Genomic DNA, 16,361 nt, shown 5'->3' with positions numbered 1-16,361 from the left:
GAAATCTAAACGATTTCCAATAAAAAACTAATTTTGATCAATCATGCTAGAGGAAAGACTGAATTATCTTTCTAGTCCTGTTGTAGAAAATATCATACGATTGTCGCATAAATGATAAAAGTGTGCAGCCAAAGAAGAAAAAATTACAGAAGAGTGCCAGGCAGTTGATTAATAACAATTTATCTTTTATTTACATTGTGGTATTTGTCCGGTTTTTTTTGTTTGTTTGTTTGTTTTTTAGCTAAAAGAGTTGACAGTTTTATTTTCACATTTCACAATACGAATGAAAATTGCTTTTTTTCTGTCCCATTACTCCCTTCCCAAACTACTCTCTTTGAGAGGAAAGGGGAGCGAATCTTCCTTGTCATGCTGTTAGAAAACACCCAGAGTCACAGCACCATGATCTCCTGGTGAAATAGAACAAGTTACATAAAACTGATAGAAAGAGGCTCCCCTCTTTCCTTATCTGTCTGGTCGAGTCATTCCTGGCCGAGTGGATACCATCAGGGGACAGGCGGGAGGCCTTATCATTGGGGGCCCCCACAACATTGGTTTGTGGCCTCCATCCCAGGAGGAGGGCCCTTCATTGGCATCATGGGAGAGCCCCCGGTAAGGGGTGCTGGCATCATACCAGGGCAAGGAGAACCGGGGAGCCTGGGGGAGGTGGGATCATTGCCCCTGCAGGAGGCAATGGATTAGGAGGTATCATCCCTTGTTGAAATGCTGCGGTTGTTTTGTCAGTCGGACTGAGCCTGCTCTTCCATGCATTTCTGATACCTTGTTTCCCCAAAAATAAGACTGGGTCTCATATTAAGGTTTGCTCCAAAAGACGCATTAGGGCTTCTGTTCAGGGGATGTCATCCTGAAAAATCATGCTAGGGCTTGTTTTCCGGTGAGGTCTTATTTTCGGGGAAACACGGTCGTAGTCTTTCTCGTTCTCTTTGGCTTTCCTTCCACTGTAGAGTGTCTGTCTCCCAGATGGAGAGTCGTGGTGAGGTATGTATTACAGTAGTCACAAGAACACTTGGGCACCTTGCTCTGCAGGCCGTTGACCACTCCATTGGGTGCCACTGGATATGACGCTTGTCAGTTTTTTAAATGTTCAAACTTGTGATTTTTTTTCCCTCATTCCAAATAAATATTCACTTTCAAGCCTGGTTTTGTGTTTATAATTTCATGTTTAAAGAGGGCCCTCAAATTGTTTATGCTTCGGGTCCCACAACACCTGGCTCTCAGAGAGCTCACAGCCTGGTAGGGGCTTCAGGTTAAACAAATAAATCAACAACAAAAAAAAATCATTAAATAAATTGCCAACTATAACAGGAACACGAGGTACCTGGGGAAGTCAGGAAAGGATTCCACAAGGATAGAGTTTTTATTTGTTCCCTGAAGAATCTCCAATGTCAAAAATAGACATTAGTGATATTTGAAAAATGAATTGATATCCTTATTTTAATTTAATCTTCCCTATAACTCAATAAAATACTTTAGTATTGTCCCCATTTTATAGATAAGAAAACTGAGGCACAGAGAGGTTGCCCATGGGTCACCCAGCTAGGAAAAGGGACCTGGGGGAATACTCTGCTCCACCTCTTACTAACTTTATTTTATTTTTTTAATTGGGGGATATTGGGGAACAGTGTGTTTTTCCAGGACCCATCAGCTCCAAGTCAAGTCATTGTTTTCAATATAGTTGTGGAGGGCACGGCTCACTGGCCCATGTGGGAACCGGCGACCTTGGTGTTATGAGTGCTGCGCTCTAACCAACTGAGCCAACCAGCCACCCCCACTAACCTTATTTATTATCATTACTTATACTCAGATTTCTTCTCATTTAAATGAGACTCATAAGAATACCCTCTTTGTAGGGTCATTGTGATGATGAGGTGTGATAAAGCATGTGACAAGCTTACACTCAGTGCCTAGAATGTTGCAAACACTTAAGAAGTGGGCCCTAGGAACATGAAAGGGTCTACAAGGAGTATGATCCTGGTTCATGAAAGGGAGGGACATTTCAGGCACCGAGGCCAGTCAAGGGGCTGGGAAGTTGGCATTATTAATACTGTTGTCATTCCCCTCTGCTTTTTGTGTAGCATGTCTTAGCCATACCAGCCTGTACCCTGAATGAGTTCCCCTGTGACTGGGACAGGTACTGGGTACTCTGCTTGGGATGCATTTAGCATAGTTTCTGCATGGAAACTCCTATGCATCCTTCAGGGCCCAACTCAGAAGTGCCCTTCTCGTGGAATCCTCGTGTCCATGTGATCACATGAGCCCTAGAAGTCATTGTAAGGACTTTGGCTCTTTCTCTGACTGATATAAGAACCACTGGATAAGGCCAGATGCTGTAGGACCAGATAGAAGACTATTAATAAGTCCAGAGATGATGGTAGCCTGAACCAGGATAGCAAAAAGTAAACATATTTTGAAGGTACAGCCAATAGGATTTGCTGACAGATTGGACGTGGGGTATAAAGGAAAAAGATGAGTCAGGGATGGCACCCTGGTTTCAACCTGAGCACCTGGAAGGATGGAGTTGCCATAACTGGGCTGGGGAGACCTGGGGAGTAGGAGCAGGGTTGGGGACGATGAGGAGGTCACTTGCGGACATGTTCAGATTGAGATGCCTACTGGATGCTCCAGTGGAGATGCCAAATGGTGGTTGGATCTCCAAGTCTGGAGTTCAGGGGAGACGTGTGGACTGGGTATATAATGTTAGAAAGAGTCATCACATGGATGGTATGTAAAGCCACAAGACGGGGTGATACTGCCACGGGAGTGAACACAGAGAAGAGAAGAAGACCAAGGGGCTTGGACAGCGCCCTAACTCTCCCTCTGGGGATTCAGCTGGTACCCATGGTTCTGGACAGAAAAACTCCCCTAAGGGCAGCCAAAGCCAATAAGGAACCTTGCGAGCAACCTAGAAGCAGCTGCTGGGAGGCTGCAGGATGTCCCTCAGCTTGGAGGCCTGAGATGGTGGCAGCTCACCAAGAAGCCAAGTGCTCAGTGTCTCCGGGCGGAGGCTTTGGTCTCTTCGTTACATGTTCAGGGAGCTGTAGAGAAGGACAATTGCCGCGCCCAACCATGTGCCCTTATTATTCTGTGCAATGATCAACAAGACTGGATCATCTCTAAGGGCTCCTTCCCCTCAGATTCTCTTTGAGTCTTGGATATGGGCTGATGCTTCAGCATCCAGGATGTCACATCTCATCTGTCACATTCTTTCACGCAATTTACGATTTGCTAAGCTACTAGTAAATAACTTCATTGATGCAAACTCCAAGCCTGGTGCTTTGACTACCTTCACTCTCTAAGAGCCCCGAGGCAGGTCTAAAAATCTCCTTGTATAGAGAGTAAGCCAAAGTCTAGAGACATTAGGGGCCTTGTTCAAAGTAGCCCCATAACTGGGAGGCAGAGCTAGGACTGCTCATTTCCATAAGGCTCTGGGCCCCATTCTCTTTGTTTCCCAAACAAATGGATATTTGGGCACAAACTCATCAGTGAAATGATCAAGGGAGAGAGGTATCCCTAAAACAGTACGTGCTAAAGCATTGTCGAATCTGCCAACCTTGTCTATGTCACCTGACATAGAAAAGGGGCAATTAGCCCAAAGAGCTAGCACAGGATGAATCTGGTAGACAGACTATGTTGAAGCCATGATTGAGTCCCAAGGGAAAAGGCAGTGCCTGTGGAGAATTCTTCTTCAGATGCTAAATCCACAATACCAGACACACAGACAACTTATTAGTGCTTATGGAACCCCCCAGATAACAGAATCAAACCTGGGAACAAACTGCAGTAAGGAAATGGCTCTAAGCCAATAAGAAGGAAATCTTATAGAATTTTCATGTCTCATAATCTTATAGCAGCAGGAATGGTAAAAAGTTTAATGGGCTATTAAGGGGTGAAATCCTTAATACCCAAATCCAGACAGGAATGAAATAAGTGGGAAACGGAACAGTATTCTGACAGAATAATTGTAAGAATAAACAACTATTCTGACACCCTAGAGCTATTCAAACAGCTAAAATATAGATCTATAATCAAATTTAAAGACATTAAACTTGGAATTGGTACCATAATCAGGACTTGACTATAGAGACCAATGAATCTTAGAGTAAAGAGACACCAGGAAAGAGAAAAGAGGAATTATATTAATGCTTCATTAGGAAACACTATCTTTGGGATATTATTTCAGTTGGGAAATATCTCCTTAGTGTTATCTTTAAACTTGTGTCCCTTGAAAGCTGACATTCAGATTTTCTTGATAAAAGTGCATTATATTTCATCCTGACAGTTGTAACATTAATTTTTCAATGAATGTTTTTCAATTATTGATCAGATTTCAGTGGAAGGGAAGTCTGGTTTCATTCATTTACATATATATATATATATACATATATATATATACACACATATATATATACACACACGTATGTATATGTATATATATACACATACACACATCTGTGTATATATATATATCCACATTTTTATAGACATTATAGTTTCTATTTTGTATTTTCAGTTGTTTGTAGCAATTTTTCAAAACTTCGAAGACCTAACAGATTTTGTCCGTTTTCCACCTCTTGTTGTATCACACATGCTAGAAAATTTTAATAAAAGATGAATATTTCATTTAAAAAAGACTAACGGTTATTGGGGAGTGAGAATACAAACACAAGATGGTTATCTCTTTCAGAATAAAAAAGCATTTACATTGACAACCCTGGATGGCTGTAATATTGTCACCCTAATTATCTGACACTAGTTTTCCTGTAAGTACACTAACCCTCATAACCTAACAGGTGGACTTGACAATGTGATTGTCAAGGTGATGAGCACTCTGTTCAGATCAAATCATGATGAGATACAGACCCATGGATATTTGACAATAACTAAAACACATCCTATTAACCTGTCTGCAACTGTCATGAGAAAGAAAGCAGTGGTTCAGTTTCATGTGGAAGGAAAGAAAGCCACGTGACCCCCCCAGATGGCCTGGATGATGTCCACATAATCTCAAGGGATCTCAAATGGGGAAAGTCATCCCATAAAAGAAATAGTAATAGTAACAAGCACAGAATACCAGACATAGACCTTGTGGGCCTGAGCCTGTACTCAGGTGTGATACCACCTTCCTCAAGGGAGACAAGTGAACTAAGGGATGGGGAAGATTTATGACAACATCATCAAAGGATTCCTGGGTCACTAGGAGAAAAACAAAATAGAACAGACATATGAATGTATATCACAAATGCTCATAGATGCTGAGCATGGTCAGCTGAAGAGAAACATGGAATAATTACAACAAAAATGACAATGGATGGAGCTATGTGTCTTCTGAGTTGGCGAGACTATGTGCCATGGGCCTTTATGGACTTTTGATAAGACCTCAATGATTGGAAACATTGCAACGTTATCAGATAAAGAATATTTCATGTTTACTATGATTCTGATAATACTGATTCAGGTTTATTATGAAGCGTAAGTGTAATAGAGACGGGTGGGTTGTAAAGTACACGTGTTTATGAATTATGTCCCAGTTCTGGCCACAGCATCTTACTGATTTCAGCTGTTGAAGGTTGCCTACATCCCAGTGAGGGCCAGCTCCCATTATAACTGTCAAAATACTAGGGTTCTCATTTGCATTTCTGTAAAACCTACAGAAACCTCCAATGGGTGAGGTGGTAAGAGCCAGAATGTGCAGTAATTGTATGAAAGATCAACATAAGGGCTTTTGCTAAATTGCTTATAACCGAGCAGAGCTAGAGTGTGAGCAGCAACACATGGAGAGTGATTATTCTGTGTGATGGGTTGTATAGTGTCCATCCAAAATTCATGCCCACCCAGAATCTCAGAATGTAACTTTATTTGGAAATACCATGTTTCCCTGAAAATAAGACCTAGCCAGACCATCAGCTCTAATGCATTGTGGGGACAGAGCCCCAAAAAGCAGTTTCCAGGCTCTCGGCCTCACATAGAAAGGTGCTGGCTCAGGTAGTAAATGGCCGTCGACTGTGATCAAATGGCCATCAGCTGTGGCTAGTTGGCCGTCAGCTGTAACCAGTGAGCAATTGGCCACTAATATAACTGCTGTGGCTACGCTAGCAAAAAAAAGGGGGAACTAGCAAGAAGATGGTGGCTGAATCTGCAAGCGGCACAGTGAGGGTTGAGAACTGTGTTGCTCCTGGTTCCTGTGTCTCCAACCCAGTCGCCAGCGAGAGTATAGTGGTATGACTCCCCTACCTATGGCTCCGTGGGTGTTCCTTTTTGGCCTATGTCCTGCGTTTTTGTGTGGGGAGTGGGACCAGAGACCCCGCCGGACGCCCCGCACGACATGCATCTTTTGGAGCAAAAATTAATATAAGACTGGGTCTTATATTAAAATAAGACTGGATATTATATTATACCCGGTCTTATATTATATTAAAATAAGACCGGATCTTATATTAATTTTTGCTCCAAAAGACGCATTAGAGCTGATGGTCCAGCTAGGTCTTATTTTTGGGGAAACACTTAAGGTGTTTCCAGCTATACTTAAGATGTGGTCATGCTGGATTAGGGTGGGTCCAAAATCCAATGACTGGTGTTTTCATAAGGGAGGACACACAGAGACATACACAGAGGAAAGGAGACCCTGTGCAAATGGAGGTAGAGAATGGAGTTATGCTGACACGAGCCAAAGAACATCAGGAGTTGAAAAGGCAAGGTACAATCCTTCCTGAAAGCCTTCAGGGGAAGCATGGTCCTGCAGAAATCTTGATTTTGGGCTTTTAGACTGCAGAACTTGGAAAGAATAAATTTCTGTTGTTGTAAGCCACCCAGTTTGTAGTCATTTATTATGGCATCCCTAGGAAACTAACACACAAGGAAAGGGAGGTCTCCATAAATAAGAATCCTGAGCCTGATGCCACGTGCTTCCCCAGCAAGAGTGCATACTGTCCTTCACTCCCCTAATACTTGGGGGTCAGTCTCTAGCCAGAGGATCACGCCAGATCCAATCGCAGTGGTAGTGGCTGAGGAGAAAGAGAAGGAACATTCAGACTGAGAAGGTGACTAATGGACCATCAAGGTTACCACCTAGAAGTTAATGCACTGTGGCCTTTTACGCCATCCGAAAGGAGTGTGTGTCTGATTATTAATAGGAAGGTTTATTCTAAGTGGATAAGATACTATTATATGGGGTAATCCTTTATTATATTGACTAATTCTATAATAAATAGAAGTAATTTTCTAAAGGATCCCTCTGGTCAGTTCCCATCATTACATGACAGCCAGTGGAGTGAAGAGAACATGGTTCACTGCAGGTCTTGGCTCCTCCCCCGACCGCCCTTGTCAATGAAACCCCGTGGTACCAATTCAGAATTTAGAGGGAAGACATGTAATGATCAAGTAACTAAGACCAAAATGAATGTGATCACTTCAGATGTGGTGTGAGAAGAGAAATAAACAGGGATGTGATAGTGGGGGTGTGAGAAGGGTACCCACTCCTGACAAGCTGATCAGGGAGGCCTTCTCTGTGGAGGTGACATTGGAGCCGAGAACTGAAGGAGCTGGGAAAGAGCATGACTAGCAGAGGGAATAACAATGGCAAAGGCCCTGAGGCAGTCCAGTACTTGGATGCAGTTGCTGAAATACAGTGAACGAGGTTGGAGTTAGAAGTGGCCAGATCACAAAGGGCCCTTGTATTAATTTCCTGTTACTGCTGTGACAAATTACCACAAATAGAGTGGCTTGAAACCATTGATAGTTCTGAGGACAGAAGTCTGAAATGGGTGAGCTAAAGTCAAGGTGTCGGCAGGGCTGCATTGCTTTTGCAGGCTCTAAGGGAGAACCCGTTTCCTTGCCTTGGCTTCTTGCACCTTCAAAATCAGCAGTGTACCCCCTTCTGTGAGTCTGACCTTCCTGCCTCCCTCTTATAAAGACCCTTGTAATTACACGCGGCCCACCTAGGGAATCCAGGATAACCTCCCCATTTCAAGATCTTGAACCTAATCTCATCTGCAAAGTTCCTTTTTGCCACATAAATTAAAGTATTCACCGGTTTTGGGAATTAAGACATGGACATCTGTCTTATTCCATTTGGGCTGCTGTAAGGAGAATACTATAGACTGGCTTATAAACCGCAGAAATGTATTTCTCACAGTTCTGGAGGCTGGAAAGTTCAATGTCAAGGTGCTGGCAGATTCAGTGTCTGGTGAGAGCTTCCTTCCTTCCTCACAGATGCCTGTCTTCTCACTGTGTCTTCACATGGTGCAGGGTGGAAGGGACTAGGGAGTCCTCTGGAGTCCCTTTTATAAAGGCACTAATCCCATTCATGAGGGCTCCCCCCTCATGACCTACTCACCTCCCAAAGGTCCCACCTCCAAACGCCATCACACTGAGCATTAGGATTTAACATATGAGTTGAAGGGGGACAAAAACAGTCTATAGCAACATCTGTGTGCTGTGGGGGGGGGGCATTATTCTGCCTACTACAGCCCTGTAGGTCATGAAAAGGAATTTAGATTTTACTTAAAGTGCAAAAGGATGTGAAAATAGAGCCACAAAATCTGATTTATGTTTATACTTTTTTCTTTTTATTGATTGGTATAGAAGAGGGCCAGGACAAAGGCTAGAATTCCAGCTGTGATATTGTGATTTATAATAAGAAACATATATTTGGTCTTCCTACCACAGAGCTCCTAAAAACCCATGGAATTTCCAAAGTGATTAGTGATAAAGATGTCTTTTGCTTTTCATAACAAGCCCCTGTCAATCACACTAGAGGTTATGTTAATGAGGTGACTTTAGGAAAGCCCCTAGGTGACCTCAGGAAGGGGGCTGGTTGCCATGGGAACCAACCAGGATTAGAGGGCCGGAAGGTTCAGCCCTAGCCCCACCTCTGGGGAGGGAAGATTGAGGGGCTGGAAACTGAGTTCAATCACCAATGGCCAACGATGTCATCGATTCTGCCTGTGTAATGTCTCTGTAACACCCCAAGAGAATGGGGTTCGGAGAGCTTCCAGGTTGGTAAACAGTGGAGGTGCTGGGTGGGTGATGCGCCCAGAGAGGGTATGGAAGCTCTGTGCCCCTTCTCACATGCCTTGCCCGGTACATCTCTTCATGTGGCTGTTCCTGAGTGACATCCTTTTATAATAAACTCAATTAGTAGTTACAATGTTTTCTTGAGTTCTGTGAGCCACTCTAGCCAATTAATTGCACCCAAAGAGGGGGTGGGTCCCGGGAACCTCTGATTTATAGCCCATTGGTCAGCAGCACGGGTGAGAACCTGGACATGCAGCTGATGTCCAAAGTGTGTGTGTGTGTGGTCTTAGAGGACTGAGCCCTTAACCGGTTCTGGGATCTGACGCTATCTCTAGGTAGTGTCAGAATTGAGTTAAATGGTAGGACACCCAGCTGGTATCACAGGATTGCTTGATGTGTGGAGAGCCCACATCTGAAGTGAAGTAGTATTGTAGTGGAGTCCTGAGAATAGAAGAGACACACAGGAATGAGTTTTTCCTTTACACCAGCATTTAAAAAGCCGCTAGAAGAGGAGGAGGTGGCAAAGAAGACTGAAAAGGAGCAACCATTGTGGGAAGTGGAAAATGAGAGGATACTGCCCAGAAACACGGGGAAAGATATTTCAAGATGACAAGAGTGGTCCTCTGTGCTGGTGATTGCAGAGAGCTGAGGACAGAGACCACTGGCTTTGATAACATGGAAATCGTGGACACCAGGCTAAAAGCAGCTGTAGGGGAGGAATAAGGTCACAGGCCAGATTGGAGGTGGTCGAAGAGTGAATAGATGAAGAGTATAAACCTGGGCTGTCCACTATGGTAGCCACTCGCCAGGAGTGGCTAGTGAGCACTTGAATGAGGTGAATTTGAGTTGAGCTGAAAGTGTAAAATGCACACCCCATTTCCAAAACGTAGCGTGAAAAAAAGGTAGACTCTCTCCTTAACATATTAAAAACATTGACTTCATGTAGAAATGTAAACATTTTGGATATATTGGGTTCAATATATTATTAAGATTAATTTCACCCTGTTTTTACTTTAAAAATGTGGCGACTAGAAAATTTTAAATGATGTATGTGGCACATAATGTATTTCTATTGGACAGTGCTGGGGATAGATAATTCAATAATTTTCCTGTGAAGGGAGTCAAGATATGGGAAAGAAAATAGAGGGGCATTTAATATTGCTGACATTCCCATCTTCTTTCATAAGCCCCTAAACATCTGAGACTCTCAATTCTTCTGATTCTCCTTATACCGTGTTTCCCCGAAAATAAGACCTAGCCGGACCATCAGCTCTAATGCGTCTTTTGGAGCAAACATTAATATAAGACCAATCTTATTTTAATACTGTAACACTGGGTCTTATATAAGACTGGGTCTTGTATTAAGTTTTGCTCCAAAAGAGGCATTAGAGCTGATGGTTTGGCTAGGTCTTATTTTCAGGGAAACGCAGTATCACAGAAATCACAAGAACAGTTAGTTGTTCCTTCTTCCTAGGGTTCTTACCCTTTGTGAAACTTACCAGGTGAAGAAACACACCACACGGCTGTGCAGGGCACGTGTACCAGGAAAGGAAATAGCAGATGCAAAGGCCCTGTGGCTGGAGGTTGCTGGGGTAGTTATGGGACAGGAGGAAGGCAGTGTTGGGGCAAGTTCAAGGGAGTCCTGGGACGTGATGTCTGTGGGGTGAGGTGGTGTCGAGGGGAAGGCGTTTGTCATTTATTCTGAGTGAAATGGGGAAGTTTTTGAGCACAGGAATGTCTATCTACATAACATCTATAAAGGATGTTGAAAAACAAAATTCAACTGAATAAATTTGAAGATCTAATTGGCTTTAGTAAGCAACTCATGAATGGATAGCATCTAATCTAGCAAGTACAATGGGAGCTCCCAGGGGTTGTACAAAATGGAAGGGTGGGTCAAAGGAGGTATTAACAAAAGAAAGGATTATTTTTGGTCTGCTACATCTTTTTCTGGGCGGGATGAGAACGGGGTTTTTATCATGCAGATTGCCTCTTCTTTTTAGTGTGTGTTGAATGGAAACGGAGAGGGCTCATGTAACAGATTATCTCATTGGTGTTGGACAGAAAATTCCAGACTAGTTGACTGAGATTATGTTTCTGGGAGAGGTTGAAACTGCAGTTAGATCAAGCATTAAATCTAGGTTTGGTATCATGGGCTTTTTAGCATGAGTTGCACCATTTTGGGCCGATGGTTTTCTCTTTAAGAGGCAAGGGTGAAAACAGAGAGACCAATTAGGAAGATTCTGCAATAATCCATGTGAGAGACCAGGGTGGAAACAGTAACTGTATAGTGGTTGCATTGTGTATATATCCTTTAGGCACAGTTGACAGGATTTGTGGAAGGTTTGGGTGGGGATGTAACAGAAAGAGAGGTTAAAATTGCCCCTTAGATTTCTGGAAGGACGGAGTTGCCATCTGCTGAGATGGGAAAGATTACAGAAGGATATCTAGCAGGGGGTGGGGGTGGTTGGAAGTAGAATGAAGGATATGTTTTGGACATGTAAAGTGTGAAATAGCTATTGCACATTGGAGATGCCAGGTAAACAGTCGGATATACGAGGCTGGCATTTTAGGAGCGAGGTCAGGTATGGAGATAGGAATTTGGGAGTCATCAACACACAAGTGGTTTTTAAAGCCATGGGAGAAGATCAGATCACCCAGGGAGGAAGTGTAGTTAGAGAAGAGGTCCAAGGACAACCCTCAGCCACTCAAGTTTACAGGTTAGACGGATGAGAAAGAACCAACAAAGCACACCAAAAAGGAGGGGCCAGCGAATGATGGGGAAACCAGGATGGTCTGAACACAAAAATTCCTAACTAAAGGCAGGTCACAGGGGGTAGTCACACCCTTGGCCTGAAGCTTTCTTGACAAAGGTCAATCTTTACCTTAAGTGAGCCTGTCTATTGTCTTTTTGCATCTAAGATAACTTGCCTGTGGAACCGTCAGAGTAATCTTTTTCCGGACCCCTCAGGGCACACCTACCACACCAGTGCACATACCACAGAATCCCTCATTGTTACCTTGTTACCCTGAACACCATCTCTACATGTTGTAAATGTTAATTACTATCCTATATCCACCAATGTAAAAGATGTGTCTCTTTGTTTTACTTTTTATCCAATCCCAGAGATTTCCTCGCTTTGCTGTCTCCCTCCCCGTTAATCTATCACCAATGGATTTCATGTAACTCTCCTTTGATTCTAATGTATAAAATAAGCTACAAGGCTGCCATTCTTTGGAGCCTTTTCTCAATCCATTGAGATTTTGCTTCCTGGCAATTGTCATGAGTTTGGCTCAAATAAACTCATTTAAATTCTCTACAGGTTTGGACATTTCTTATTTCGGCAACACAGACCTCAGAAATAGTGCAGGTATGGTTCCAGATCCCCGCAATAAAGTGAGAATCACAATAAACTGAGCTGTAATCTCTTTGCTAGTGGAGGGTCTTGCCTTCAATTTGTAAGAAAACACAACATCTGGGAAGTGCAATAATGTGACACACTATAAAATGAGCTGTGCCTGTATAAGCAGAAAGAGGATGGGACAAGGAAGTTCACAGTAGGCATTTCAGGCAATGTTACCTTCCCTTAGGGAAAGGCAGGGGCTCTTAACAGGTAGATTACCTCACTAGGGTTGACCAGGGTATTCCAGACTGATTGGTTTAAAATTAGGTTAGGTATGGGCATATTTTGGAGATACTGAGGGTTTGGTTCCAGACCACTGCAACAAAGTGAGTTGTAATCTTTTTACTGGTGGAAGAGTCTTGCCTCCAATCTGTAAACAAACACATCTGTGAAGCACAATAAAGCAAAGCCCAATACAAAGAAATATGCCTGTATTAAGTGGGGCTTACCAAAAGTGATTCCATTATGGGTTCTTTTTAACAGTAGAAACTCTCTTCATTTTATTCCCCAAGTTAAAAAACTGGCCTTATAGCACTGACAGGACCCAGTTAATAATATTCATTCATCATATGCTAAGTGAGGCAACAGATGCCACGTGAAGATGTAAGCACCAAAGAAAGGGCCATGACCCAACTTGGAGGTCAAACAACAGAAAAAGTGAACAGATATTAGACCAACATCTCGAGTTGTAGCAATTCTATGTCCTAAACATCTAATTTGTCTCTTCACTCCATACCTATTGCAGCGCCCCCATTCAGGCTTTCATTATCTCTCGCCTGTATTACTTCCATAGTCTGATCTCAACCCAAAGGGAAGAAAGCTACACGAAATGCTAATCTCCATTATACCATTTCCCAGCCTTAAACCTTCCAGCGAGTCTCTCGGATGAAGCCAGCCTTGGTCTGCCTCTCAAGCCTTCTCAATCTTGGCCTGCCTCTCCCAATCTCAGAATTTGTGGCCTCACACAAAGAAGTTCCTCTCTTCTGTGCCTTTGCTCCTTGCTGTTCCCTTTGTCTGGAAGGGGGCCTTTCTTCTACCTTGGCTAAATTCCACTCATCTTTTAATGGTAGGCTTAAGAGTCTTCTGGGAAGGCGTCTCCCAAGTACTCCAAACCGTTCACGGCTGGGAAGGGGATCTCTGTGTTTCTATGGCTGTCACCTCACCCACCCACAATGGCAGGGGCCACATCTGATTTTCATCAGACCTTCAGGATGTCTAATGAACAGCACACGTTAGCATCCAGCCCAAGGTTACCCAGTTGGTAAACTGCTGAGTCAGAAACCAGTGCTTAGATCCGGTAGGGCTGATTCAAATGTAAACTCAAATCCTCACTCTAGCAAAGCCCTTCCCAGTTCTCAAAACATTCTACGTTTACTCTTTATATCTGGGGCTGAAGTTGCAAAAAGGATCTGTTTTTAAACCCAGGAGCCACAAAAGAGCTACAAAGCATCAACTAGAGATAACAGTAGCGAGGTGGGTCAGCCTGCTGCAAAAAATGACCCTCCGGGCTAGAAAAACCCCGCCCCCGCGTGCACCCGCATGCGCCTCCGCACAATCCACGGCACACCAAGGACCCCACCTCCAAGACTACAAATCCCAGTATGCCTCGAATCCAGTGAGTGGAGGCACGCAATGCATGCCGGGACACGTAGTACAGTTCTAATTCAGAAAAGGCCCAGAACGTCCCGTGACGTCAGAAGGGCTCGAGAAAGAAGTCGGAACCGGTCCAGCCTGAAGTTAAATCTTCCTCTAGAGAGCTTAGCCTGGCTTTGGTGCCTCGGTTTCACGTCCCACCCCAGAGTCCAGCGGACCGATGGTGTGCGTTGAGTAGTTTCTCGCGTGACTCCTTAATGGTTAAACGGGAAGTATCAGAAAACAAGAACAGGCAGCCTTCTGCCCTTGAGGCGCTGTCTTGTTAGAACAGCTGTATGTTACCCTACACCGGGGCTGAGAAGCCGCTTCCCCAAAAGCGCCGGTGAAGACGTGGCAAGACTGTATCCAACGACCGCTTCCCTTTCCTCCGCGCGTCTGCCCAGCGGCGCGGGAGGCGCAAAGGCTGGTGGGAACGCGCATGCGCCCGCCGAGGCGGGGAGTACGCTAACGTCTGCGGGAATTTGGGGGGGGGGCGGTGTCGGGTGTCGGCGGCCGGCAGCGCTTTGCGGCCGGTCGTGCGGGTCGGGCGCGGGCGGGCGCGGCGGCAGTGGCGCGCACAGGTGACTGACTGGCCAGCTGGCTGAGGGAGCGCCTGGTCCTCATCGCTGGCAGGTGGCGGAGTCCATTTGGGCGGCGGCAGTGGCGGCGGCGGCGGCAGTGGCGTCCCGACTTGGGAGGAGTTCCTCCAGCCAAGGCCATGGCCCCGCGGCTGCAGCTGGAGAAAGCGGCCTGGCGCTGGGCGGAGACGGTGCGGCCCGAGGAGGTGTCGCAGGAGCACATCGAGACCGCCTACCGCATCTGGCTGGAGCCCTGCATCCGCGGCGTGTGCAGGTGAGGCCCGTGCAACGGGCCTCGCGCCCCCCTCGCGTCGGACCTTGGAAAACCCGGTCGGGGGTCGGGTTGCGGGAAAGGAAGACGGCGGCCCGGTGCGTGCAGGCGCGGAGAGGAGCAAGGTGGAGGCTTCCTCCTTTCCGCCGTCTGGGCAGCCTGGGAAACGCACCCTTCCCGGTTCTTTTGCATGGAGGTGATGCTGCTGAAAGCCCTTTGGAAAGGGTTCTGGGTTCTTAATCTAGAAGATGGCGGTGGAAATGGTTCAAGGCAGAAGCTGAGAGCTTAGCAAACGTTGGTGGTTGGATATGTTGGCCACGGCTGGGTTTTTTCGTTTGTAAAATGGAAACTTGACGAAGTGAGCTTCATCACAGTATAGTATTAGTGTTGACGCTGAAGGCTGATCATCTTAGTATTATTTTTGGATAAGGTTGCTTTGGAAAAACGTGTGGTTAGCCTACGTCATCGGTGCCCTTCATCCTCCTGTTGACCTCCCTTCTCTCGTTAATCTAGTATTTTTTAGCCTTCATTATTATTATTGTTATTATTCTATATATTTTTTGGTCGTTCTGACTCTACACCTCTCTACCAAGTATGAGGTTTGAGCTGTGTTAAGTACTGTCCTTCACTTCTGCTGAGCCCTTGAACCTTGCCTTCTTTCCTTTTAGATCGAATCCTTAGGCATTATGCCTGTCTCTTCTGTTTTTCCACCTTTTGAAGCGGGAACTATAGTTTTTCTTCCGGAATGTTGTTGAATTGACTTGGCCAAGCCGGGCATGCTCAGTAGCCGCCTTTCAGCAGGCATTTAGTAAAGGCTTTCTGGAGTTTTAATTCTGCGGCGGGATCCAGAAGCAGTGGAAGTCAAGATCTCAGCTTTGGAGCTTAAAGTCTAGTTTGAGACGTGAAACAAGTTAGGGAGCTTCCATAAAGCAGACGAATCATTCCAGGCTCGGCGTCGGACTCATAAGGAGGGCAAATCTGACTCCAACAGTAAGTCATGGAGTGATAGAAGTCTGTGTGTAATAGAATTTATTTATTCAGCTTCAGTTTCTCAACAAAGATTACAGAGTAAGCACAAAATATAAACTCACTGTAATAGTTCTGATTTTAACGGAAGTAAAGGAGTAGAAATTGACCGAGATCACTGTAAGGGAGGTGTCATAGAGAAGGTGAGTTTTAAGCTGCAGTTGTAAGATTTATACCTAAGCGATTGTTTTGTTTTCTTTTTTAAACAGCATGGAGAGGTAATTCACATATCTCACGATTTACCGATTTCAAATGTAGAAAACAGTGTTTTTGTTTGTATATTCACAGGGATGTTCACAGCCATCACCACAATCTGGTTTTAGAGCATTTTGGCTCCCCTGAAAGAAGCCCTGTACACATTAGATTAGAACTCAGTCCTCCCCTGTACCCCCTGCTCCCCAAGCTCCAGGCAATCACTGA

General features: G+C 44.7%; 1 protein-coding gene and 1 pseudogene across 3 annotated transcripts in view; one reads left to right on the top strand and one right to left on the bottom strand.

Annotated features, from left to right (window-relative positions):
- Nucleotides 1-462: 462 nt before the first annotated feature.
- Nucleotides 463-14,786, bottom strand: LOC117026766 (U1 small nuclear ribonucleoprotein C-like; annotated as a pseudogene).
- USP48 (ubiquitin specific peptidase 48) overlaps nucleotides 14,538-16,361 on the top strand; it is a 69,848-nt gene continuing 68,024 nt past the window's right edge. For 2 of the 3 annotated variants that reach the window (XM_033114110.1, XM_033114109.1), the window contains exon 1: nucleotides 14,557-14,918. In XM_033114110.1, the coding sequence (XP_032970001.1) occupies nucleotides 14,785-14,918 (134 nt within the window). In that variant the 5' untranslated portion in view covers nucleotides 14,557-14,784. Of the gene's footprint in view, nucleotides 14,919-16,361 lie in introns of all 3 variants that reach the window. The other variant, XR_004423848.1, reaches the window with a different exon arrangement.

The sequence above is a fragment of the Rhinolophus ferrumequinum genome, chromosome 9, assembly GCF_004115265.2.
Source record: "Rhinolophus ferrumequinum isolate MPI-CBG mRhiFer1 chromosome 9, mRhiFer1_v1.p, whole genome shotgun sequence".
NCBI classification, from domain to species: Eukaryota; Metazoa; Chordata; class Mammalia; order Chiroptera; family Rhinolophidae; genus Rhinolophus; species Rhinolophus ferrumequinum.
The sequence above is the reverse complement of the archived record's forward strand: the minus strand, read 5'-3'. Positions and strand labels throughout refer to the sequence as shown.